The sequence below is a fragment of the Engraulis encrasicolus genome, chromosome 13 (assembly GCF_034702125.1).
Source record: "Engraulis encrasicolus isolate BLACKSEA-1 chromosome 13, IST_EnEncr_1.0, whole genome shotgun sequence".
Taxonomy (NCBI): Eukaryota; Metazoa; Chordata; class Actinopteri; order Clupeiformes; family Engraulidae; genus Engraulis; species Engraulis encrasicolus.
The window spans coordinates 11,280,150-11,305,149 of NC_085869.1; the positions used below are offsets into that span (position 1 = coordinate 11,280,150).

The following is a 25,000-nucleotide window of genomic DNA, read 5'->3' on the forward strand; positions in this document are numbered from 1 at the left end:
ACTACCAGGGCCAACCAGAAGCCATGGTTCACAGGAGACGTTCACCGACTGCTGAGGGCCAGAGACAAAGCCTTCAGAGCAGGAGACGTAGCTGGCCTAAAGACAGCAAGGGCTAACCTGTCCCAGGGCATCAGGAAAGCAAAAAAGGAATACTCAGACAAAATAACAACACACTTCAAAGACAGCAGAGATGCACAGAGCCTGTGGTAGGGCATACAGGCCATCACGGACTATAAGCCTGCACCACGAAGCTGTGACAACAACACCTCTCTGCTAAACGACCTGAACAGTTTCTTTGCCCGCTTTGAAGCACAAAATGACACTCACCCACAGAAAACTCCCCCTCCCCCCCATGATCAACCCCTTTACCTGTCCTCTGCCAGTGTTAAGAGGACACTGGCCACCATCAACCCACGCAAAGCAGCTGGCCCAGACAACATACCAGGCCGAGTGTTGAAGGATTGTGCAGAAGAGCTGAAGGATGTCTTCACAGACATCTTTAACATCTCTCTGGAGCAAGCAGTCATCCCATCACTTTTCAAAGCTGCTACTATCATACCTGTGCCGAAGAAATCATCACCATCATGCTTCAATTACTACCGTCCTGTAGCACTGACGCCCATAATCATGAAGTGCTTCGAACGGCTAGTCCTGTCACACATCAAAGCCACCCTACCCCCCACCCTAGACCCCTACCAGTTCGCATACCGAGCCAAGCGATCCACGGAGGATGCAATTTGCTCTGCCCTCCATCCAGCCCTCACCCACTTGGACAATAAAGACTCATATGTGAGAATGCTGTTCATTGACTTCAGTTCAGCATTCAATACCATAATACCACAACAACTCATCAGAAAACTGGACAAACTAGGTTTCAGCACCTCCCTCTGCAACTGGCTGCTGGACTTCCTGATGCAAAGACCACAAGCAGTACGGGTAGGGAACAACACCTCGAGCACCCTGACCCTGAGCACGGGGGCTCCGCAAGGTTGTGTTCTCAGCCCCCTGCTGTTCATGCTGCTGACACACGACTGCACAACGACCCACAGCACTAACCATCTAGTGAAGTTTGCGGATGATACAACACTGGTGGGCCTCATCACCAAGGGCGATGAGACTCACTACAGAGAAGAAGTAGACCTGCTGGCCAGATGGTGCAAAGACAACAACCTCCTGCTGAATGTCAACAAGACCAAGGAGATTGTTGTCAACTTCCAAAGGGTCCAAAAACAACTGCCACCACTGACCATCGACGGCGATGCTCTGGAGAGAGTGAGCAGCACCAAGTTCCTTGGAGTGCACATCAGCGACGACCTCTCTTGGACCACCAACACTACATCACTGGCGAAGAAGGCCCATCAGCGTCTCTACTTCCTGCGCAAACTAAAGAAGGCAAGTGCTACACCCTCCATCATGACAACATTCAACAGAGGAACCATAGAGAGCGTCGTGTCCAACTGCATCACAGTGTGAGGAGGAAGCTGCACGGAGAAAAACAGGAAGACACTCCAGCGTGTTGTGAACACAGCGAAGAAGATCATTGGAGTACCACTCCCCTCCCTGCAGGACATTTACACCACACGCCTCACCCGGAAAGCACTGATGATCATCAAAGACACAAGCCACCCTGCACACAAACTGTTCAGCCTCCTGCCCTCTGGAAAGAGGTACAGGCGCCTCCGTTCCCGTACCACCAGGCTGGCGAGCAGCACAATGCACCAAGCGATCAAGATGCTGAACACTCAACCCACTCTCCCTCCACTGTCAGCCTCTAGCCAGCAAGGCCACTGACAACCCCCCCCCCCATCCCCCACCACCATATCTGCCACACACACACACACACACACACACACACACACACACACACACACACACCACACACACACACACACACACACACACACACACACACACACACACACACACACACACACACACACACACACACTGCACAAGCACACTGCACTTTCTGCACTAAACCCAAACATACACACACTGACACACACACACACACACACACACACACACACACACACACACACACACACACACACGAACACACACACAAGACGCACACCGCACCTTCTACCTGCACTAAACACATACACACACATACACACACACACACACACACACACACACACACACACACACACACACACACACACACACACACACACACACACACACACACTGCTGCTGGTGTACTTGACAGACCTTTTTTTAATATTTATTTTCTTCAAAATGCTACTATTACCATGTCAGAACGCTATAAAGGACTTTTTTTTTAGGAAAAGCACAAAAGCACAACAAATACCTCTTAATGTATGTCCTCTACAAGTCTTCTGTTGTCCAGTCTTGCACTTTAAATGTCTGTATGAGCACTGTCTATGTCCATACTGTCTTAAGTCCATGTATAAGTACTGTCTATGTCTATACTGTCTATGTCCTTACCTAGATTAGTCTATGTCTGTATGGGAAAGCAAGAAATGTAATTTCAAATTCTTTGTATGACCAGTGCATGTAAAGAAATTGACAATAAAACCTACTTGACTTGACTTGACTTGACTTGATTTCCTTCTTCTATTACTGTATGTTCGCATGTGTGCACAAAGCCCTACACGCCATCATGGACCCCATGAAGAGACACAAAGCACAGAGTGTGAAAGGCCACTGGTGTTGGAGCACTCTTTGATACTCCTCCAGATGACCTCATCATCTTGATATCAAACAATGGGGGGATTTCCCCAAACATCAAACACAGGACAAAAATACACGTCTTCAAAAGGTAGCACGGCTTTGATGCAACGCTTTCCTCGCAGCATCTTGAGACAAGAAAATATTAATCCTGAAGCTATGAAATCTATTGGGTCACTTTTTTTGGTGAGGGTTTGATGCCATGACCTGACGCCTCTACCAAACTCGTCTAGTATGGGACAAGTAAGAACAATCTGTTTCCCAGGTTGGTGAAATGCTCAATACATTTGGCTAGCATCGTTATCTTGTTTTAATTAAGAGAAAAGGGAATGACCTTTTGTTTGCATAATGGGAGTTGTAAGTTCCATTGTTTCCATTGCAGGAGGTAACAGTGACAGTTCTGACTCAGAACAATACTGCTACTGCACAAATAAAAGAACAGCGGTACAGTACAATACAATACAGATATTTCATTAATGCAAAGCGAAGCTACTGTAAGGTGACCAGTATGAACATCATAAACAAATGTCAAGCATTTGCACATATTGCATCTCCTAAAGCACTGCACATTCAAATGCACCTCCACACACTAATCAGAGACCACCCATTCCAGTCATAATAAGCGTTGGCATTTTTAACCATGTAATAGCCATGGTATTATTTATACCAATGTTTACTAGGGATGGCACAAACCGCACCGAAAACCGAAACCGTACAATTCACACACATACCGAACCGAACCGTGCAATCCACCGCAAACCGCAATTCATGTACTGCCCAGAAGAATATGTAAAACAGAGATTCTAGGAGTATCTTATCCAGTCTCTCTGATTAAAACATTAGCGTATAAGACCAAATCAGAGGATGACACAATTAAAATAACACCATTTTCACATTATAAGCCTATACAAACCATATGTAGGATATTTAGTGATAAGTCCGATTCTATTAGCCAGTGCACCATTTATCATGAACTAAAAAAAAAGAACCGTAGAGAACCGAAAACCGTGACTTTGACACCGCGATATGAACCGAACCGTGAATTTTGTGAACCGTACCACCCCTAATGTTTACTACGTATATCTCTCAGTGTAAGCAGTACCATTCCCTCTCCATAATCACACACAGTTGACCTATGACCTTTATAGCGATGGCTGAGGGGGCGAAAAGAGGCCATAGATAGAGTATTCATTCAATCTGTGATGACGATAATGGAGTGTCACTGTGAGGTAAAGTGAGAGGGCAAACATGGTAGGATTAGGAGCCGTTGCCATGCCAACGTCATTGTGTTTTGTGGTGGCTCAAGTTCCCTCTCAGTCAGACACGTGGGCGTGCAGGTGTGCCAGTGTGTGTGTGTGTGTGTCAACGTGTGTGTGTGTGTCAGCGTGTGTGTGTGTGTGTGTGTGTGTGTGCGTGTGTCAGCGTGCGTGCATGCTTGGCTTTAGAGTTTTGACCTCCGACTGCACTACTCTGACCTGCAATATAGCATGCTGATCTGTACTACATGGGAGGTGATGGGACGGCACATTTCCACTGTATGTACAGCAACCCCTTTCTGCAGCTCATTCACTTATTACAATAAACCGGCCTGCACTGTGTGGACCATACTCACCATGATTACTACCACAAATACTTACAAATACACACACACAGAGGCTCGTAAAACGCACGCGCGCGCACACACACACACACACACACACACACACACACACACACACACACACACACACACACACACACACACACACACACACACACACACACACACACACACACACACACACACACACACACACACACACACACACACACACACACACACACACGATCGAATTCCCCTCAGCTGAGCTGTCCCTGTACATACTGTGGCTGTACTGCACATGTGTACGTGATTGCAGCCGATCCCACTGATCTGTTGGCGGGCACCAGCAGCAATGTGGACAGTGCCAATGCACAGCATTAGTGAGGGGTCATTCACAGGACAGATTATAGACTGTAGATGATAGACTACAGTATAGTTGTATAGAGATTAACAATTTTTGAGCAATTTGTTGATGGCGACGACGGGCAGAATGATTGATAAAGCCATGCCTTCTGAAGGCAGAGCCAACACGTGCTCTCCCTAGTAGTGGAGCTCACAGGTCAGGCGAGAGCCAGGCAATGGCCACATTCATGATAGGGCAGTGCTGCTCTTGCTGGGCAGCGGGCATGTACACTTTGCCATTTCAATGTATTCTGGTTAGAATTTTTAAACGGAGTGCATTTATTTGGCAAAGTGCGCTTACGCGCTGCCCAGCAAAAGCAGTAGTACGCCATCAGGAACAAGGCCAATGGTAGACGGCGGTGAGGGGTGAATGGTCAGGGGTGAGAGTTCACTCACGTGGCGTGGTATACGGCCGTCAGCATCTGCACCATGAAGTCCGCGTCCAGCTGCACGCGGTTACACGGCTCCCGCCAAAGCTTCTGCTGTTGCCGTGGAAACCCGCACACACACAATCTGCAAGAAAGGAGAAACACAAGCAAGGTTTAGGAGGAGAAAAAGGAGAAACGATCACAGAGATGGAGAAGTGAAAAACAAAACTGTGGAAAGTGAGCTATAGATAGATGGAGAGAGAGAGAGAGAGAGAGAGAGAGAGAGAGAGAGAGAGAGAGAGAGAGAGAGAGAGAGAGAGAGAGAGAGAGAGAGAGAGAGAAAGAGAGAGAGAGCAGAAGAGAGAGAAAGAGAGAGAGAGAGAGAGAGCAGAAAGGGTGGAACGTAGTGAGAAAAGAAGAAAGAAGGAAAAAAATGACAACAGAAAAACAAAGGGGGGGGGGGTGTAACAGTAACACTTAATTTTAATGGTTAATTATTGCTGTTGATCTACCACATTAGGTACAGTGTAATACAACCAGTGTAACAACATTTAATACCATGTAATACCAATGTAATACCAATGTACCAACCCTAACCCTAGATGTACCATTACATGGTATTAATATTGTTACACTGGTTACTACACTGTACCTAATGTGGTAGAGCCACTGTAATTAACCATTGAAATAAAGTGTAACCGAAAAATCCTTGGTCCAGGCACTTTTATTTTGATTTACAGGATTGTTTTTTCTGTTCCTTTTTATTGTGTATCTTTAATTGGCAAATACAGGCTCCATGTGTAGCGACTAAAGAAGAGCGGAGTGGGGATGGGATTCTTTATTTAACCAGGAAAGTCCCATTGAGTTAGACTAACTCTTCTTCCAGGGGGTCCTGGCCAAGAAACAAAATTAAACACAACAAGATTGAGCATACACATACATACCTGCCAACCTTGAATTTTTTTTTTGAGTAGCAATTTATCGCGGCGCGGCAATTCACGGCGCAACAAATACCTACAAGTGAGAAAATGTGGTCAACGCAGCGCAATACCATGGGCCGCCGGCGGGCCCATCTCTGAGAGGCTACTTTGTTTTGCACACCTTGGGTTGCCAAATGTCAAGGGGGAAAATATGGGACACTTCATTCAGGCAGGGGGAGTAGGGGTTCTCTTCCAGGAAAATTTAGCTTTTCTTAGATGCAATTTCCTGCATTTTAATGCATTTTAGCCTAACATCCCGTGTATCTGGCAATTTCACCAGATTATCTTGCTCTTCACAGTACTTTGAACTACCATACATTATTAAACTTTCATGGAAGATGTTTTTTTTTGTTTCACACCATGACACCAATAAAATGCTATGGTATAGTGTGCTGGAATTCAGGCCTGTAAATTAACTGTATTGATCACCAGCCAATATGGCTGTTAATCTTACAAGTCAAACATACCACCAGTCTGGCTAGTAAGTTATCCTATGTACCAGCCAAACAGAGCATTTGGTCACTTGGGGGGTGTTAAGGAGCTGGAATCAAGTATGAAATTGAAGCATTTACTTATTATTTTTTGGCTGTAGAAGGTATATGTAGGGAAATGTATAATTTGATTGTATAATACAGATGCATTTCAGTGATTTTTATGAACAAAAAGTTGAATTGCAATGATTCTTACATCATTTCCCCCAATATTAATAAATGGTGATGTTGTCACCTACTGTGAAGAAGTATCAGCAGATTGTAGAGAAAAAGATAAAGACAGGTGTTATCAAGGCTAGGATAATATCAGGTTAATATTATTACCTTGGGGGCTAACATCAAAATCACATTTGCATCCATTCCGTAGCCTACACGTCATGTGGCTCTGCCATTGACAGTATATTCTATTTACTGTCAATGGGCTCTACTGATGGACGAGGGCTAATGGCCACTTGGAACTTCCACAGTAACTTTTGAGGTGCATGCACGCTTCTTTTTTCCACTTCTCTACATATTGGCCTATCTACCCTCATTTGCCGTCATGAGTTGGCTATTGTTCAGTGTTCTGCACATACATGATGACAGGATAATATATTTTATTAATAGATTGCCATACGTGATTACGGATAGTTCTAGTCGTGGAGTCATGCATATTTTGGTATGACGCACAATACCTGTTACACCTGTTCACAGAATGGGCCACGACTCCAGTATTCCTATGTCTTTATACGGTGTCATGGTAGATTACGGATGTACTCCGAGCACAACCGTTAGAACTATCGCTTTATTTCCCCCAGTTAAAATGATCCGACGCAAAGGGAAACCGAATTTAGTTCGCTGCTAATCTGCTAATTTATAGCGAAGTAAGGGCCAAAACATACCAAGGCGGAACGGAACGGTCGCGGGACGAACGCGGTCTTTCTACTTAGTTTTGGCCAGCGTGTTTTTCTCTGCCTTTCACACTGACAGCGTCGGCGTGTGCAGCCAGTCCTGTTCAAAACCCTCCCCATAGCTAAAGCTAGCATGCTACTTTGCCATTCATTTGAATGAGACACCGCCGGTCGCCGGCGTGAAAAATACGCTCGAGTTCTATTTTCCAAATGCAGCGCGGCGCGGAGCCGGCTCCCGCGCCGCTGACGCCCGACTACCGCCGGTTGGTGTGTAAGGACAGATAGGTTTCAATGTATTTTCACCGACGCCGTACATATTGCCGTCAAATACGGCGAAACATTGGGTGAACCATTTATGTTCAGGACTAGACCTCGAGCTTTATTTATTTTCATAAGTTTACGGATTTAGCAACTGGACGCAATTCACTATTCCCATTGAGGCTACCTTTCTCAAAGCCCATTTACCTTTGAAACGGTGATTTTGACGGTGCTCACTTGTAAAACTAAAGCGACAGCACCAAGATGGATAATATATGATGACAGGAGGAGGACACTTGTGTCAGAGATTATAGGAGTAGTCTCTCTGCTTGTGTGTCTTCGAAGCAAACTTTCTATCTGCACTGCAGCTGATACCTCGACTCGAGCGGAGCGACAACAAATGAAGACCCCTAAACCAGCGCTCTGATTGGTCAATATTTTCCCCCCACACGTTGCTGGCCAATGGAAAGGCCAGCGCGAGAGTTGCAAGCAGAGCCATATCTAAGCTATAGCTATGGCTGGTTGCAAGTCTACAGAGAAATATAATATATAAGGGCCCGTGAAAACACTTTGCTATTGGTTTTTCCCGTATTTTGAAGTGACAGCGCCGTAGTTTGATGTCAAAATCCGTATCTGCTACACAAAATGCGTAATGGTCGGCAGGTATGCACAGACAACCAAAAAGCATAAAGCAACCAAGGCACAAAATCAAAAACAATTGCACCTGTCAGTTAATGATGATTTTAACAGCATGACTTTTTTTAGCATTCAGTACCAACTTCAACTCAATAAGAAATGTTTGCACATGATTAAAAGCAGATTGCAATTGTGTAAATGCAGCATTCACTGATGAAGCTGTGGGATGTTGACGCGGACGCATGTCTGTCTGCCAGCGGAGCACCTTCAGTCGCGCCTTCAGGTAATGAGGCAGTTAGTCACAGACGGACAGCCCTTACACAGACATAATAATACCACGGGTTGGCATGGAGACACTCCGCACAGGGACGTACACATCACAAATACAGGCAAACACACACAGAGGACACATCTCTCTCTCTCACACACACACACACGTGCGCACACAGATAAAGACAAGCAGGCACAATGGCACATGCGTGCGCACATACACACAAACGCACACGCACTGGCACACAGACACACACACTGTCACATGCGTGCGCACACACACACAAACGCACACGCACACAAACACACACACACACACACAAACAAACACACACACACACACACACACACACACACACACACACACACACACACACACACACACACACACACACACACACAAACACAAACACGCACACGCGCGCGCACACACGCGCGCACACACCCCTCGCACGTACAGATACAGACACAAGCAGGCGCACAAGCACATGCACAAAGACAGGACATGTGGAGAATATGGAAATGCAGCCTTATCTAGACTGAACAGCAACAATACATTTCTCAAAGCGATCCGACCAGCAGAGTTTGTCACACTGCCCTTGAAGGAGATGGATTAGGGTGAGGGAAGAGGACAACAACAACAAAAAACCCCAACAAACAACATAAATCCACCACTACCACCACCAGTAAACGGTACATAGGTGAGAAGACTGTAGGTGGACTGTGCGTTTCTGCCCTCAACATTAATGACGTGTGTAGGTGTGTGTGTGTGTGTGTGTGTGTGTGTGTGTGTGTGTGTGTGTGTGTGTGTGTGTGTGTGTGTGTGTGTGTGTAGGTGTGTGTAGGTGTGTGTAGGTGTGTGTAGGTGTGTGTAGGTGTGTGTAGGTGTCTGTAGGTGTGTGTGTGTGTAGGTGTGTGTGTGTGTGTGTGTAGGTGTGTGTGTGTAGGTGTGTGTGTGTAGGTGTGTAGGTGTGTGTGTGTAGGTGTGTGTGTGTGTAGGCCCGGTGTGTGTGTGTGTAGGCCAGGTGTGTGTGTGTGTGTGTGTGTAGGCCAGGTGTGTGTGTGTGTGTGTGTGTGTGTGTGTGTGTGTGTGTGTGTGTGTGTGTGTGTGTAGGTCACCAATTTCTTTTGTGCTGCTGGCCTTTCCGTTTCCCCGTTCCCTCAGTGTGTGTGTGTATGTGTGTGTTTGTGTGTGTGTGTGTTTATTTGTGTGTGTGTGTGTGTGTGTGTGTGTGTGTGTGTGTGTGTGTGTGTGTGTGTGTCTGTAGGTGTGTGTGTGTGTGTGTGTGTGTGTGTGTGTGTGTGTGTGTGTGTGTGTGTGTGTGTGTGTGTGTGTGTGTGTGTGTGTGTGTGTGTGTGTGTGTGTGTGTATTACATGGATCCTCACCTGGAGCTCATCCTGCATGCGGCCTGGTAGGAGGAGGGGGGCATGAAGACTACAGCAGAGTTGTAGCACAGCATCAGGAAACACAGCACCTCAAACCTGAAACAGGACACACACACACGCACACATCATCATTCAGGACACAACCACAACTCAAAATGATCATAACGCAGTCAGAGCAGACACCACCCCAAACACACGCACACGCACACGCACACTTGTTGGGGGGGGGTGCTTTTAGACAACTTTGTCCTGGGCCAGGCTAAAACAGTCAGCGTCCATGCACACCATCGCCCATCCGTCTGATGAAGGGAGCGGGACAGGGACTTCCATTTCATCCTGGCACTGGTGTTGCAGTTGGCTCTGTTTGGGGTTGAAACGAGGCGTGGCAGGATGTGGCACTGCAGTTTCCATCAAGGAAAAAAATAAAATGAAAGTGCCTTGCATTGCTAGCTGCCAGATCTTATATAATTTTATTTATTTTATTTTATTTGTATTATAATGCGCCACCACAGAGCTCAATGCAGTGGTACTATTGACTTACACATTTTATCCTATCAAAACAATTTCTTTTGCTATATTACTGTCTATTAAGGGCATCATCATAAGCTTGTAAAATGGCATTTTTGTTAACTAGTTAGCCCTAGTTATGTCAAAACGGCATAAGGCCCTTCAATTAACTAGCATAAGAGAACCCAAGGCTTTAGGGCAGACGTGGGCAAACTCATGCCCGGGGGCCACATGCGGCCCACTGAGCCATGTCATGTGGCCCCCAGAGCCAAGAAAGACATCTTTCCAATGTGAAGAAATATCATTGCTGCAAGGTATGTCAACGTACACCATGTTTTATTATTGACACGGGGCAAGTTGTCTGTGGCATCCGGCCCTTTGGCCAATATTCTAAAGCCAATGCGGCCCTCGGGCCAAAACAATTGCCCACCCCTGCTTTAGGGCCTACCTATACTGTGCAGGCAGCGGGTCTGTTAGCAAGGCATCCTTTTGTATACAGCACTGGGAACAATGGCTTTGTACTTCACAGCTTTCATCTGCAATCGCTGGTCTATAGGGACTGTAGCATTAGGGGGTTTGCGTATGCCAATCTAGATACAGTACAGTGAGCCTATTATCAGATGAAGGCTGACAATATTGCATGACACACACAGAGAATTAGCTTCACAAGCAAGTGGAAGTTGTGTCTGGGGAGGTGTATGAACGGAGCAGAGCTGATTTGCACTTGAATCATCCGACAGACTGATCTGGACTTTAAAATAAACTATATATACGCACGCACGCACGCACGCACGCACGCACGCACGCACGCACGCACACACACACACTAACACACCTGGGGCAAAAGCACACGTTCTATTCTTTGCTGGCTGTTGCCAATCAAGTTCACATTAGGGATGCACCGATACACATTTTTTCACTTCCGATCCGATCCCGATATCTAAATTTGGATATCTGCCGATACCGATACTACTCCGATCCAATACCAAAATCACATATGTGCATGGATTTCAACTTGAGGTAGGCCCAAGCAGACTATTTGGTCAGAAAAGGGAGTCAGAAGAACAGGAAACCAATTAATAAGCAAATAGCAACAAGTAAAAAAGTAACAATCCCATCCTGAAAACTAATATGCGAGTGTTATGATTTCAAATTAACATTGCACCTGACTCAATGTATGCATCAGGAAAATTCCGATATTTCAGGAAAAAATCCGATCCGATCCGATCCTTGAAATATGTTGATATCTGAACCCGATACTAGGGGTGGGCGGTATGGCCTAAAATATATACCTCGGTATAATTTTAGCCACGGTATATATCACGGTATATATCACGGTATTTTACATTTGTGTAAAATTTAAGCATTCCGTCGCAAAATGTACAAAACACCTTTTTTTTACTTTTGCATTTGCATTTTTGTAATGTGTGTGAATTCTTGCTATTCAAATCTTTTGAAAACAAACAAAAACTATGTAAAATGCATTTTGCAATGCAATGCAATGCAGGCTACAACACTGTCAATTTCACCAAGTCTAGAAGGGGTTAAACTAGGGAAGGGAGGGGTGTCAAACTGAACATGGATTTTATCCAATAAATCGTTCATTTGACCTTTTTTTCTATTTCTGGAGTTGCTGGGGGTAATTTGGAAATGTGTGCTTGCATCTGTGATTATGCCAAGCCTAATGGTTCAGCTGTTATTGTTAAAGTTTAAAAAAACGAACTTCCACATGAGGCAGCTAGCAATGCATTGTAGAACTAATGCATTGAAATGGCAGCCATCACTGCAGCAGCGGTTAGCATGCTAACGTTAGCGAAATCGCTAAATCACATTTTAAACAGTGAACAGTCATCTAAGTTACTAACACCCAGCCAGATATCGTGAATGATATTATCTCACCTGGACACAGTAACATACAGTAAGGCTGGCGCAAATGTAAAGCAACCAGTAGCACATAGATTTAGCACATTTCTGTTGTCAGACACCAGCATTGACATGAATGACTTGGGCTGTTAGCTTGCTAACTTGCTTTCCACTGTGGAAATTCCACACCACTGTACATTAAATTGTGGAGACCAGAATCGAAATCACATGCAGTTTAAAACAATAGTTCACTACACTAACTATACATTTTACACTTAAAGCTTAAATGAAATTGTGCTTCTGTTCTACAACCACTTATTCTTTTGCTACTACGAGAGACAGTCGGTGGATGTTCAAAACGTTGTCTATTACTGCCATCTGCAGGACGCAATGCGCTATGGCGGTAGAGCGGTATGGACAAAATCCATACCTTGGGGGAAAAAATACCACGCACGATAGTATACCGTCCATACCGCGCACCCCTACCTGATACCGATACACAGATACCGATATCCCATCCCTATTTCACATATCGGGTGAGTGGGTAGATGATGTATTTTGTGGGGGCTCAGGCGCACATAAGGTTGTACAACTACAGCTAATGCACATAAAATAATTTCCCAGGTGGGTTTCACTTTCACTTATTGTACAGCATTCAATATGCGTGTTAGGTAAAACATTTAATCCATACAATAATGCTGGATGCAAAATCAAAAATCAAAAATCAAACTGGGAACACTGATGAAGGGCTAGACCCGAAACGTTTGTCCCCTGTCTGTCGGTTTTATTTAAATTTTTTCGGCTTTGTTTAATACAATTTTTGATTTTGCATCCAGCTCCAGTGTGCGACTCCTTTCTTCCCTTTATCATACTGCTCTTGGAATTACGCACCGAGCGATACGCACAGGATAAGACATTGGCGCGGACGCCACCCCACCATTACTATTCATACAATAGTGGCATTATCCGCGGTTGCACCAGCACCACCCTGATGTGTGATACTACAAAAATGTCATTGACCCAAATATATCAGAGGGTTGCACAGACAGTAAAGTGCATCAGTCAGAGAGGACGGAGCGTCGGCACCGAGGTCACGAGGCCATGGCTGTTGTGTGGGGCTGAGGTGGTGAAGAGTGGTGAGGAGAGGAGAGGCGAGGAGGAGGTGAGGAGAGGAGAGGAGAGGAGAGGAGAGGAGAGGAGAGGAGAGGCGAGGAGGAGGTGAGGAGAGGAGAGGAGGCAGACGTCTCTTTCATAAATAACCCGGCAGGGAGGCCAGCCGCTGCTCAGCGGTATACAACAGACAGGTACACGCACACGCACACGCACACGCACACGCACACGCACACACACACGCACACGCACACGCACACGCACACGCACACGCACACGCACACACACACACACACACACACACACGCACACGCACACGCACACACACACACACACCTGTGTAGACAAAGGACAAAGAAGCACAACACACACACACCTGCAGACAAAGGAGCGTGCACACACACACACACACACACACACACACACACACACACGACAGAAATACACACACAGACACACACTAACAAACAGACAAAAGCGCACACAAACCTATGTGTGGCACAAGAACACACACTTGCACACGTATACACGCAGGAGCCAGACGGGGCCGCTATCCATCATGGAGAAATAGGACCTTTCACAGGTCGACTCCGATGGATAAACGGTCTGTTGCTCTCCCTCTGCGGGAGCTGTTCACTGCAGCTTGTATGCCTTGAAGGGTTTGAGAGGTTTGTGCGTGTGTGTGTGAATGTGTGTGTGTCAGTCTGTGTGCGCGTGTGTGTCTGCGTCTGCGTGTGTCTGCATGCGCCTGTGTCCGTCTGTGTGTGTGCGTGCGTGTGTGCGTGCATGTGTGCGTGCATGTGTGTCTGCGTGTAGTGTGTGTGTGTGCGTCTGTGTGTATGCATTGCTTGTTTCAAGGTGGGTGCCCTCTGTGAGTATTTCTAGACAGTTTACCTCCAGGCTAGACTGATTTGTTCCTACATTAGACCTCTGCTCCACGGGACCAGAGTGCAACCTAAGAGTACGTGCTTTCTATAGAGAGCTTGAAAGTGACGTCACTTCCCCCGATTTCATGGGACCTCAACGGCGTGTTTAGCCGAAAATCGTAGCATGTAAACCAATGGCGGCATTAAAATGATATTTCGATCCCCTTCGAGTTGTGCCACGAGCTCCACATATGTTGTTTCTGATATTTTTGTTTAATTTTTCGTACGAACCCCTAAACTTTTTAGAAAGCTGCGTTTCTTCACATTTTTCATGCAGACGGCCTCGGAACAAAACATTGATACTTCTGCATGAATAATCTTTCTCTAGCCTCTTAAACAGCATATTTGTAGCCCAGCGCTTGTAATGACTGAGATCGGAAGATATTTACTCCCTACCATGTTGTTAGATGGTCAGCTTAGGTCCCGTGAAATGCGGAACTAAGGGGCGGGACTTTCAAGCTCTATGCAAGAAGAACACGCCAAGTAGCATATGCATGTTCACTTGCATACTACATGGCATGTTCCTCTTGCTGAGAGCATGTTCATTTGTGCATGGCTAAACAATAGGTGCATACTTTATGATGACATGTTGTTCTGTGTTCGTGTATGTGTGTGTGCATGGAAGTGAATAACATTGGCATGAGTGAGAGGGTTGCATGCGTGCACTTCATTAGTGTATTCTGTGAACATGTTAACATGCTTGCCGAGAGGGTGGGGGGGATACAATTTTTTTGTATGTGCATGTGTGAGAGCAAGAAAATAAGAAAAAATAAGAGGAAAAAATGACAGAAAGAAAGACAGAAAAAAGAAAGAAAACAGAGAACATTTTCTGTCTTTCTGTGTGTGTGTGTGTGTGTGTGTACCTGTTCTGTGCGGTGAAGGTTTTCCATTGTGGATGCGTGTGTGTGTGTGTGTGTGTGTGTGTGTGCGCGCGCGCGCGTGCGTGCGTGCGTGTGTGTGTGTGTGTGTGCGCGGTGTGTGTACCTGTTCAGTGCGGTGAAGGTTTCCCGTTGTGGATGTGTGTGTGTGTGTGTGTGTGTGTGTGTGTGTGTGTGTGTGTGTGTGTGTGTGTGTGTGTGTGTGTGTGTGTGTGTGTGTGTGTGCGCGTGTGTGTACCTGTTCTGTGTGGTGAAGGTTTCCTGTGTGTGTGTGTGTGCAGTGCTTAATTTGAGCCGGATCATGCCGGAACAGGATCCCCCACCTCGTAATTTTGACCCCCCTGTGTTCCGGGACTTATTATGGCTGATCCGGAACCTCTCGTGAATGAATAAAAAAAATATAGAGACTACTATATTGTAACGGACTATATCTGCCTCCTCAGTAGTGAGAGCGCAGCATTATCCCATGTTCGCTACATTTCGCCCATCTCACCGAGCAGCCTATAGGCCTAAATTGGGGTTGAGACTGTCAGGATCGCAACAACCACAAGCCGAGTGAGCAAGCGAGAAGGAACCATGAAGTGTGCGCGCAGAGAAGACCACCATTTCTGAATGCTAAAGCCAGACACTGATGTGCGCTGTTCCAAATTGAGACCGAGCGCGCAAGTCTGCAACCAAGGGTTTGCAAAAGTGCACTACTTAAAAAATGAGAAAAGATGTTCGTTGTGTTGATCTAAGTTATTTCTTATGTGTTGGTCAGTGTTTTTTTATTCATATTTGGAAAGGTAACAAGGCTAAACCAAAGGCAGTCTTATTGCTGCCTGACGCCCAACTCATAACCTTTAAAACTTAAAAATAGCCTACAGTCGGCTGCACCGTTACAATATGGTAGAGCTGAAGGCAACGCGCACCGACTGAAAAAAACTATCGACATATTTTATCGTCGCGACGCACGGGCATGTAAGTTAATTATTCGACATATTGGATTTCCAATGGAAAACAAAGCCATCTCACAAAACTAGTGTATGAGAGTGTGTTTGTTTGAGTGAAATGGAGAGGATTCTGAAGTGCTTTTGGGGACTTGTCTGCAAGCATGGAGGAGGCCAAGTTAAAATTTAGCAACATTCAAGGCGAAAGTCGCGACCTCCCCACTTTATTGCAGTAGGAGAAGTCCAGCTTTTGCATGGCTATTTTGGTGGGGGAAGCACAATTGGTAGCCTGCTTGTCCCATACATTTAAGAATCATAACTATAGATCTACTGGGCTACTTTTCCATCCCTACTATCTGACTAAATGTAGGCTACGTGAAGTTGCCCCTCTCTCGTTGTTTGTTCATATGCGCGGATGAGATGGAAAGCCTGGCTGTGCCAAACATTGTTTAAAAGTTTTCATCAAATTTTGGTCGTCACACAAGGTTTTGGATATACTAATTTCTAGTGGCACCTGGGCTGCGTTTGGTGCATTGATCAGTCATGTAGCCTAGCGAAAAAGACAGCCTGGGTGAGAGGATGAGATCTTCCTCGGCTGGCCTCAGCATGTGTGTGCGCGCGTTTCCTTCTCTCCCAAGACTCGACAGTTGCTTACAAGTCAATTTGAGCATGAAAACAGCAAAGACAATGTGATATTTCATTCAAATAGGGCCTACACGCTCCAAATAAAACATTGGTCGGAGGGATTTTCAACCGGACCGCAGCGCGAGCAGACAGTGTGAAAAGCCAAGTCTACGGGGAAAATCGCAGCTGGCTTACCATCAGTGCGCGAGCCCTGAAAATCGAAGCTCGCTTACCATCAGTGCGCGAGCCCTTGAAACACTGAAGTGGCATATCGCAACAGCACGTGCGGATTAGCCAAATTATATGCATCAAAGTCGCCAACAAATTTGGATTTAACGTTTAATAGGCCTATGCCAACGTTGTGTGAATACGGGAAAGGATAAGAATTGGACAGCCATGCACTGTCCTTTCAATAGGTAGACTATAGAAGACCGCTTCGGTTTCTTTTCACCTCATGGGGAAAGCATAATTTCCATGCACTGCACGAAACTACTAAGCATAAAGTTAGCGATCAAACAAAAAATATTGGTTGTTGTCATTACAGCATTTAATAGGCTATGGCTGTTGTTTAAAATAGCAATTGGATTGCCAACCGTCCCTTGTATTAAGAAACAAACGTATGGATATGAGCTGACATGGGACTCAATGTCGTTAAAATGCAGGGAATTGCATCTAATTTTTTTCCGTTTTTATTCGTTTGCGTAATAATAGTTTTTCTGTGCGTTCCGGGACCTCTGTCCAACTCATCGTTGCTGTGATGTCATATGTGTTTTGCGTTCCGGTACCTTGTGATTTACAAATTAAGCACTGGATGTGTGTGTGTGTACCTGTTCTGTGCGGTGAAGGTTTCTCGTTGGGGATGTGTGTGTGTGTGTGTGTGTGTGTGTGTGTGTGTGTGTGTGTGTGTGTGTGTGTGTGTGTGTGTGTGTGTGTGTGTACCTGTTCTGTGCGGTGAAGGTTTCCCGTTGTGGATGCATGTGTGTGTGTGTGTGTGTGTGTGTGTGTGTGTGTGTGTGTGTGTGTGTGTGTGTGTGTGTGTGTGTGTACCCGTTCTGTGTGGTGAAGGTTTCCTGTTGTGGATGTGTGGATGTGTGTGTGTGTGTGTGTGTGTGTGTGTGTGTGTGTGTGTGTGTGTGTGTGTGTGTGTACCTGTTCAGTGCGGTGAAGGTTTCCCGTTGTGGATGCATGTGTGTGTGTACCTGTTCTGTGCGGTGAAGGTTTCTCGTTGGGGATGTGTGTGTGTGTGTGTGTGTGTGTGTGTGTGTGTGTGTGTACCTGTTCTGTGCGGTGAAGGTTTCCCGTTGTGTGTCTGTGTGTGTGTGTGTGTGTGTGTGTGTGTGTGTGTGTGTGTGTGTGTGTGTGTGTGTGTGTGTGTGTGTGTACCTGTTCTGTGCGGTGAAGGTTTCTCGTTGTGGATGCAGGCCGCTGTACACCACTCTGATGAGGTCGTGCTGGCTCAGAGCTCCCTCCGTCAGCGCCATGGATCCCAGACTTGAGGGCTGCACACACACACACACACACACACACATGCGCACACACATATACGCACACACACACACACACACACGCACGCTAAGTCTTTTCCACAATCCCAGCAGTCCCTAGATAAATAAACACCCCCACACATAAACACAGGCCTATATATTTCCCTAGTGAGGGAGAATAATTCTGATGAATGGTGTAGAAAGACATTGAAGTGTGTGTGTGTGTGTGTGTGTGTGTGTGTGTGTGTGTGTGTGTGTGTGTGTCTGTGTCTGTGTGTGCGCGTCCATCTGAAGTCCGTACTGCCACACTGATGCCTAACAGGCCAAGCAGAGGGAGAGCAAGTGAATTATAATCCTGAGGGGTTGCAGATTGCTGTCGAAGCCTCAGATCCTCTGTGTGTGTGTGTGTGTGTGTGTGTGTGTCTGGCTCGGTAGGGGGGTGGGGAATGTTCCGGAATCCTGAGGGACAATTTCACCAGCAGTGCTGCAGACTCCGCTTTACCGTGTGTGTGTGTGTGTGTGTGTGTGTGTGTGTGTGTGTGTGTGTGTGTGTGTGTGTGTGTGTGTGTGTGTGTGTGTGTGTGTGTGTGTGTCTGGCTCGGTAGGGGGGTGGGGAATGTTCCTGAATCCTGAGGGACAATTTCACCAGCAGTGCTGCAGACTCCGCTTTACCGTGTGTGTGTGTGTGTGTGTGTGTGTGTGTGTGTGTGTGTGTGTGTGTGCGTGCGTGCGTGCGTGCACGGTTATTGTAGCATCAGAGTTGGAGTGCAGATGGGGATGGGATGATGGGGACATGGATGTGAGTAGTAGTAGTAGGGCTTGCCTACAGAATGCTGATGGAGCCGTGATAGGGGAGAGGGGGGTGGGGGGTGGGGGGTAGGCAAATATGGATGAATGAATTCCACGGTGAGTATTCTGAATGGTAATGGTAACATGGGAATAATGAAATCACAACAATAAAGCTTGAAAGGGTTAAATAGCACTCTGAATATTCATGAATGCTATAGGGTGCATTCAACTGACACAATGTAAAGGAAAAAAACACTTTATGCAGAATCATTAGTTTTTTTCCCTCTGAAAGACTTTTCTGAGTTTGTTTTTTGTTGCCCTATTTTTTTTTTAAGGGCTTTTATGCCTTTATTTGACAGGACAGTCGAAGATGGTGACAAGAAGCGAATGGGACAGAGAGACAGGGGAGGATCGGAAAATGACCCCGGCTGGACTCGAACCAGGGTCCCTGTGCATGCAAGACCAAATGTGGGGGGCTTAGCGCGCTGCGCCACATAATAATTATGCACGCCTGATACAGGTTGTCGGGCTTCTTCGATCACACTTTATTATACAAATGTGCATGACCTGGAATGCTTAAATCCAATAGCTTTTCATGTTCATACAGGTCAGTGTAGGAAAATATGCATACAATTGACAATATGGTAAAAAAAAACGAGTGCAGACGGCATAGTTATGGTATGCATTCAAACCATTTTGTCCCTCCCAAAAAAAAAAAAAAAAAATTAAAAAATCCGTCCGTCCATCTATCGTATCTATCGTTCTTCCCCATCGCTGCTGCTTGGTACACTGCCTCCTGTATGGAAGCAATCATGATGTGTTACTGTGGCGGCCAGCCTTTAGGCTCAGACAACACCCGACCCACATGTCCTTCATCATGTGTTACTGATACACAGACAAAGGGTGTGTGACGTGCGCATGTGTGTTTGGGTGTGTGCGTGTGTGTTTGTCCCGTGGAGTGATGTTCGTCCCGACCTTTTCAGTTGTGCATGTGTGTCTAAATTGTGTGTGTGTGTGTCATTCAACAGTAGAAAGGATGGGAGTGCACGTGTGTGTGTGTGTGTGTGTGTGTGTGTGTGTGTGTGTGTGTGTGTGTGTGTGTGTGTGTGTGTGTGTGTGTGTACTGTATGTGTGTCATTTGAGACAAGCCTGAAAACAGGAGGATATCCCTTGTATAAGTTACTAGAGAATAATACGTGTCGGTGTGTCATTTGAGACATCACTGATAATAGCAGATGATGCATGCCTGTGTGTGTGAAGTGTGTAGTGTGTGTAGTGTGTGCAGTGTGTGTGAAGTGTGTAGTGTGTGTAGTGTGTGCAGTGTGTGTAGTGTGTGGTGTGTGTAGTGTGTGCAGTGTGTAGGTGCGTGTGATGTGATACGCGTGTTTGCAGGAGGGAGGTCTGTGATGAGGGGAGGGAGGAAGGATTAACTGGCTGTGTGTGTGTGTGTGTGTGTGTGTGTGTGTGTGTGTGTGTGTGTGTGTGTGTGTGTGTGTGTGTGTGTGTGTGTGTGTGTGTGTGTGTGTGTGTGTGTGTGTGTGTGTGTGTGTTCGTGACTGGTGTGGTGTAGTCAGCGTGGCGTGATGAAAGCACATGGCACTCTGCACAGCATGATAGTGCAGCAGGCTGATGCATCCTCATCACTTCACTTCCATCACTCACCAACAACAGCATGGAGGATACTGGCCAACTAGCCAGGCCGCGCCCTCCTACACCTTCAGCACTGCTTCTAGTCAGGCCAAGAGCAGTACAATATCATTTCTGAGATCCTGAAAAATTGGGAACTCCTCCCACTTTGTCGGGAAGCATACAACAATTAGCAAACCAAGGGAGTTAGGTCGACCATGCCGTTTGGGAAACGTTAATTGTTATGCTCTTGGTCAGACCAAGTCTCAGAGAGATTTGAAAGTCGATGATAAATCAGGCTACTAGCTAACTACACTATAGCCAACACATGTACAATACTGCCCTACAAAGGCAAAGTGCAGCAACTACATATTTTGTCAAATTTGAGTTTAGACTGAAAATTGCCTACACAACACCTTTATCAAAGATGTATGGTCAAATTGTCAGTAACTACAGTATCGAATCTAATACCAAACATCCAAAACTCAATCTGAATGCAACTGTTACTCAATTTATCTGTGGTGCAAACAGTTAATATAATATATATGTTGATATACAGTACATCTCAGGCAGCACTATCTAGATAGACTCGACATGGTAGAAAATAGGATGCCATTTTTTCCCATCCAATTCAAATCATCCTTTGAACTAACACAATTAGCATTTCATAAAGGCTGGGATTAATTATGCAGGCTATTTAATTCTATCACATCTTTGAGTTTCAAATGTTCACAAGTCATTATCTTTATGTAACAGTGAAGCTCATTCATCAAGGGTGCTTGTGTGATTTTCTTGCACTGGAACAGGCTCAATATTTGGATGTGGTGTGATTTTATCATTTGGCATCTGCATTTTTTAACAGTTTAACTGCAACAGAAATGGTGTAACACACACACACACCGACCTACAGCCAGAGATTGAACAGGTGTGGCCAATTCAGGGACACACGGAACACTCAGACCAACTGTCACATTTTTCAAATTCTGAATTTGAATGTTAGAAATTCAATTGTAAGACTTGACAGCAATATTAGTATTGGCACAAAAGGCAAGGACACTTTCTGCATTTTTGGTTGGGAATGCAGTCTAGTTAAAAGAATCTTTAACTGTCTATCTTTTTAAAAGACAAGCTACAGTCAAACCAAATGCCAATATCAGAAGACAGAACAATTAGAGACAGAGCAATAATCTATTGTTTTACGATGGAACTTGTCAACTAAATTACGGACAAACAGCACATTATGAAAGCCTTTAATTAAGTCTTGGTTTTGAAATAAAAATAAATACAGAAGGTCATATGTATCTTTACCCATATTGTGACCTCATGAATTATTTTGGAAAATGGATTCTCTCTCTCTCTTCAAAACCAAGACACTCTCTACACTCTCTCTGGCTGCTCGCTTCAAAGCTCTCAGTGACTAACGGTCAGCGCTCCTGTCTGGCACATGCATCCAGGGAAAGGGTGCAAAAAGCTAGTGTGTGTGTGTGTGTGTGTGTGTGTGTGTGTGTGTGTGTGTGTGTGTGTGTGTGTGTGTGTGTGTGTGTGTGTGTGTGTGTGTGTGTGTGTGTGTGTGTGTGTGTGTGTGTGTGTGCGCACGCGTGCATTTGGGTGTGTAGCATGTGCGTGTGCGTGTGCGTGTGTGTGCGTGTATGTGTGTGTGCCAAGCCGTGAGGAACACAGCCTTTGTGATTGGTCACTCCAGGCACTCCGCTCTCAGCACACTTAGTCATTCCGACTGTGTGCATGTGTGACAATGCGGGCTAAATTGAAATTGGCTTTTGAGGGTGGATGGAGGAGGTGGTGATGGTGGTGGAGGAGGTGGTGGTGTGGGGGCTTAAACTGGGGTGACGACGGCAGCGAATCAGGTGTGACGTGAAGGTGTGTGGGATGTGAACAACATGTTTTGGCTTTTTTTGCCTTTTAGATGGCGACACAACCCGGGTTGTCTTCAGATTTTTGCGTCCTCGAGCCCCAATGGCGAGGGTTGCCGTGAAAAACAAAAGGCACTGCTGATAAAATATTTTGTCGTATTCCCTTCACAATCGTCCTCGCATAAACAGCCGATTATTTTCCACTTTGAAAAACACAATAAGCACTGCTAATAGTTCAAACATGAACTGTAGCCCTTCATGTAGACTTCAAGTTCATTTACTGTTGCTAGGTTACATGAAGTGAGTACTTTACATCACATTTCACTGATGATGAAAATATAAAACTCAGCTGTCCAAAAGTGGGTGGTTGTGATGCTACATTCAGCGTAAAAGAAGAAAAAAGTATTTGAGACTTTAAACAAATTTGAATCTTTGTCCCTTTTACTGCTTACATCTCACTAAAAATAATAATTTAAAAAAAGTCGAGGCACGTCACCTCAGTCAAACAGCCCAATCTTTCCACAGGAAAACAATTAAGCTGGAGTCGCCTGGCAGAGTGAGGGAAATTAAAAAAGCCTGTGCAGTGTGAAGAGGACCTAATGCAATCTGTTCCACTATGGCTATCCATGTAATGCCAACAGTACAGTCCTCAAGGTAAGCATCTCCACACAACACACACACACACTCTCTCCAGCTCACGCGCACGCACACACGTGCACACGCACGCACACACGCACGCAGGCACGCACGCAGGCACGCACGCAGGCACGCACGCACCGCTATCTCTCTCTGGCTCCCAAACACGCTTCTTTTCACCATGACGGTGCATCGAGACGAGAGCTCCCCTGCCCTGTAATTGCACTCATAAATCCCTCATGCAAGCACGCAGGCGCACCCTCATGCAAGCACGCAGGCGCACCCTCAAACACACACACACACACACACACACACACACACACACACACACACACACACACACACACACACACACACACACACACACACACACACACACACACACACACACACACACACACACACACACACACACACACACACACCAGGGATTAAAGTAAAAAAAAATCCTGAGCCTGAACTTTTTGGTGCGTCCACGCGACCCTATTCGATACACGGTGAAACGAGAATTTCATTGCTTTTTAAGCTTAGTATTTACACTTATGTTTGTCTTATTTATCTTATTCTGATGTGGGTGCCATGTCAGGGTCAAAATGACTTTTGCAACTCGAATAGGGCCTACCAAGGAGACCAAAAGGGTGTAGCAATAATCATTATTACATAATTACATACTTATTATGCATAATATTGTAGTTACATAGGCCATTTCATCACAAAAGCATGAGAAAAGTATGTGTAGCAGAATATGACCAACAAAGATTGAAATACCATGACATGTTAGATACATAACAGAGGTAAAAGCATAATCTTTGGTTACTTAGGCCTAAGTGTTTAATCCTGCCTTTAAAAAAAAGAAAATGCAAATGCCTGGACATGGCTGAATAATAATGCAAAATACCTTTAGTTTTAACGAATTACAAATGCAAATCAAAAGTCATTTTGGTGGCTACTATGGACTAGATGTTGTCTGTGTCTGTAGATAGATGGGTTCTAGGTTTCTCAGCTGTACAGTCAGTCTGAATAGAGCCTTGGATAGAGCTAGCTCTAGGTCAGAATTTGTAGTGCCTGCCCTGTAAATATTTTGGCTACTCTCCTATTGGGCTATTCTCAGAAAAAAGACTGCCTTGCTTCATCATCAAGCTCAAGTTGTTCTGTCCATCACCATATAGCAGTATTATTTTTAGCCTCCAATCAATGACTAGAATTCCACTGAAAACTAAAGCCCATTAACAGATTGTTAAAAGCCATCAACAAGCCATTAGGCCTATGTGACATATTATTTAACGATCTCACAATCATCATGAAAACGGCAACTTGAGATGAATGTAGACTAAAAACGTGCCAATGACAGGAATTATACACCCAACAACCAAACCTGTATTATACTACAGCTAGTGGGATGAAACTTGCTGCTGTCTGCATGCAGACTGCCATCTTGCTAGGCGCTATTTGAGTCACTTTTAAGTTGAACACAGCGCCAATGTCAATACTTTTGCATTGATTTTTCCATCGGAGATAATATCAGTTAATATGTAGGTGGTGTTTATTATAAGTAACCCGACTCCTCTTAGCTAAAACATTAGCATAAAAGTTCGGTAGTTAGCGCGCTAACAAAACTCAGCATGAGTGTGGCATCTGCAACATGCTGAAGTGAAACTAAGCTTTTTTGTTAAATTCTAACTAATAACAAATTATTCTCTTACTGTTGGTGTTCTCACAAGTAGTTGTAGACTGAAGCACATCTTCCTACAACCTCTTCCAACAACCCCAGAAAGTAATCTGGTGATTGATTCATG

The 25,000-nt window shown here is 45.3% G+C and overlaps 1 protein-coding gene across 1 annotated transcript in view; it reads right to left on the reverse strand.

Annotated features, from left to right (window-relative positions):
* LOC134460671 (hyccin 2-like) overlaps nt 1-25,000 on the reverse strand; it is a 114,848-nt gene that overhangs the window by 14,129 nt on the left and 75,719 nt on the right. The window contains exons 7-9 of the mRNA XM_063213040.1: nt 18,182-18,297; nt 9,962-10,057; nt 5,078-5,194 (exon numbers count right to left, since the gene is read on the reverse strand). Coding sequence (XP_063069110.1) covers nt 5,078-5,194; nt 9,962-10,057; nt 18,182-18,297 — 329 coding nt within the window. The remainder of the gene's footprint in view (nt 1-5,077; nt 5,195-9,961; nt 10,058-18,181; nt 18,298-25,000) is intronic.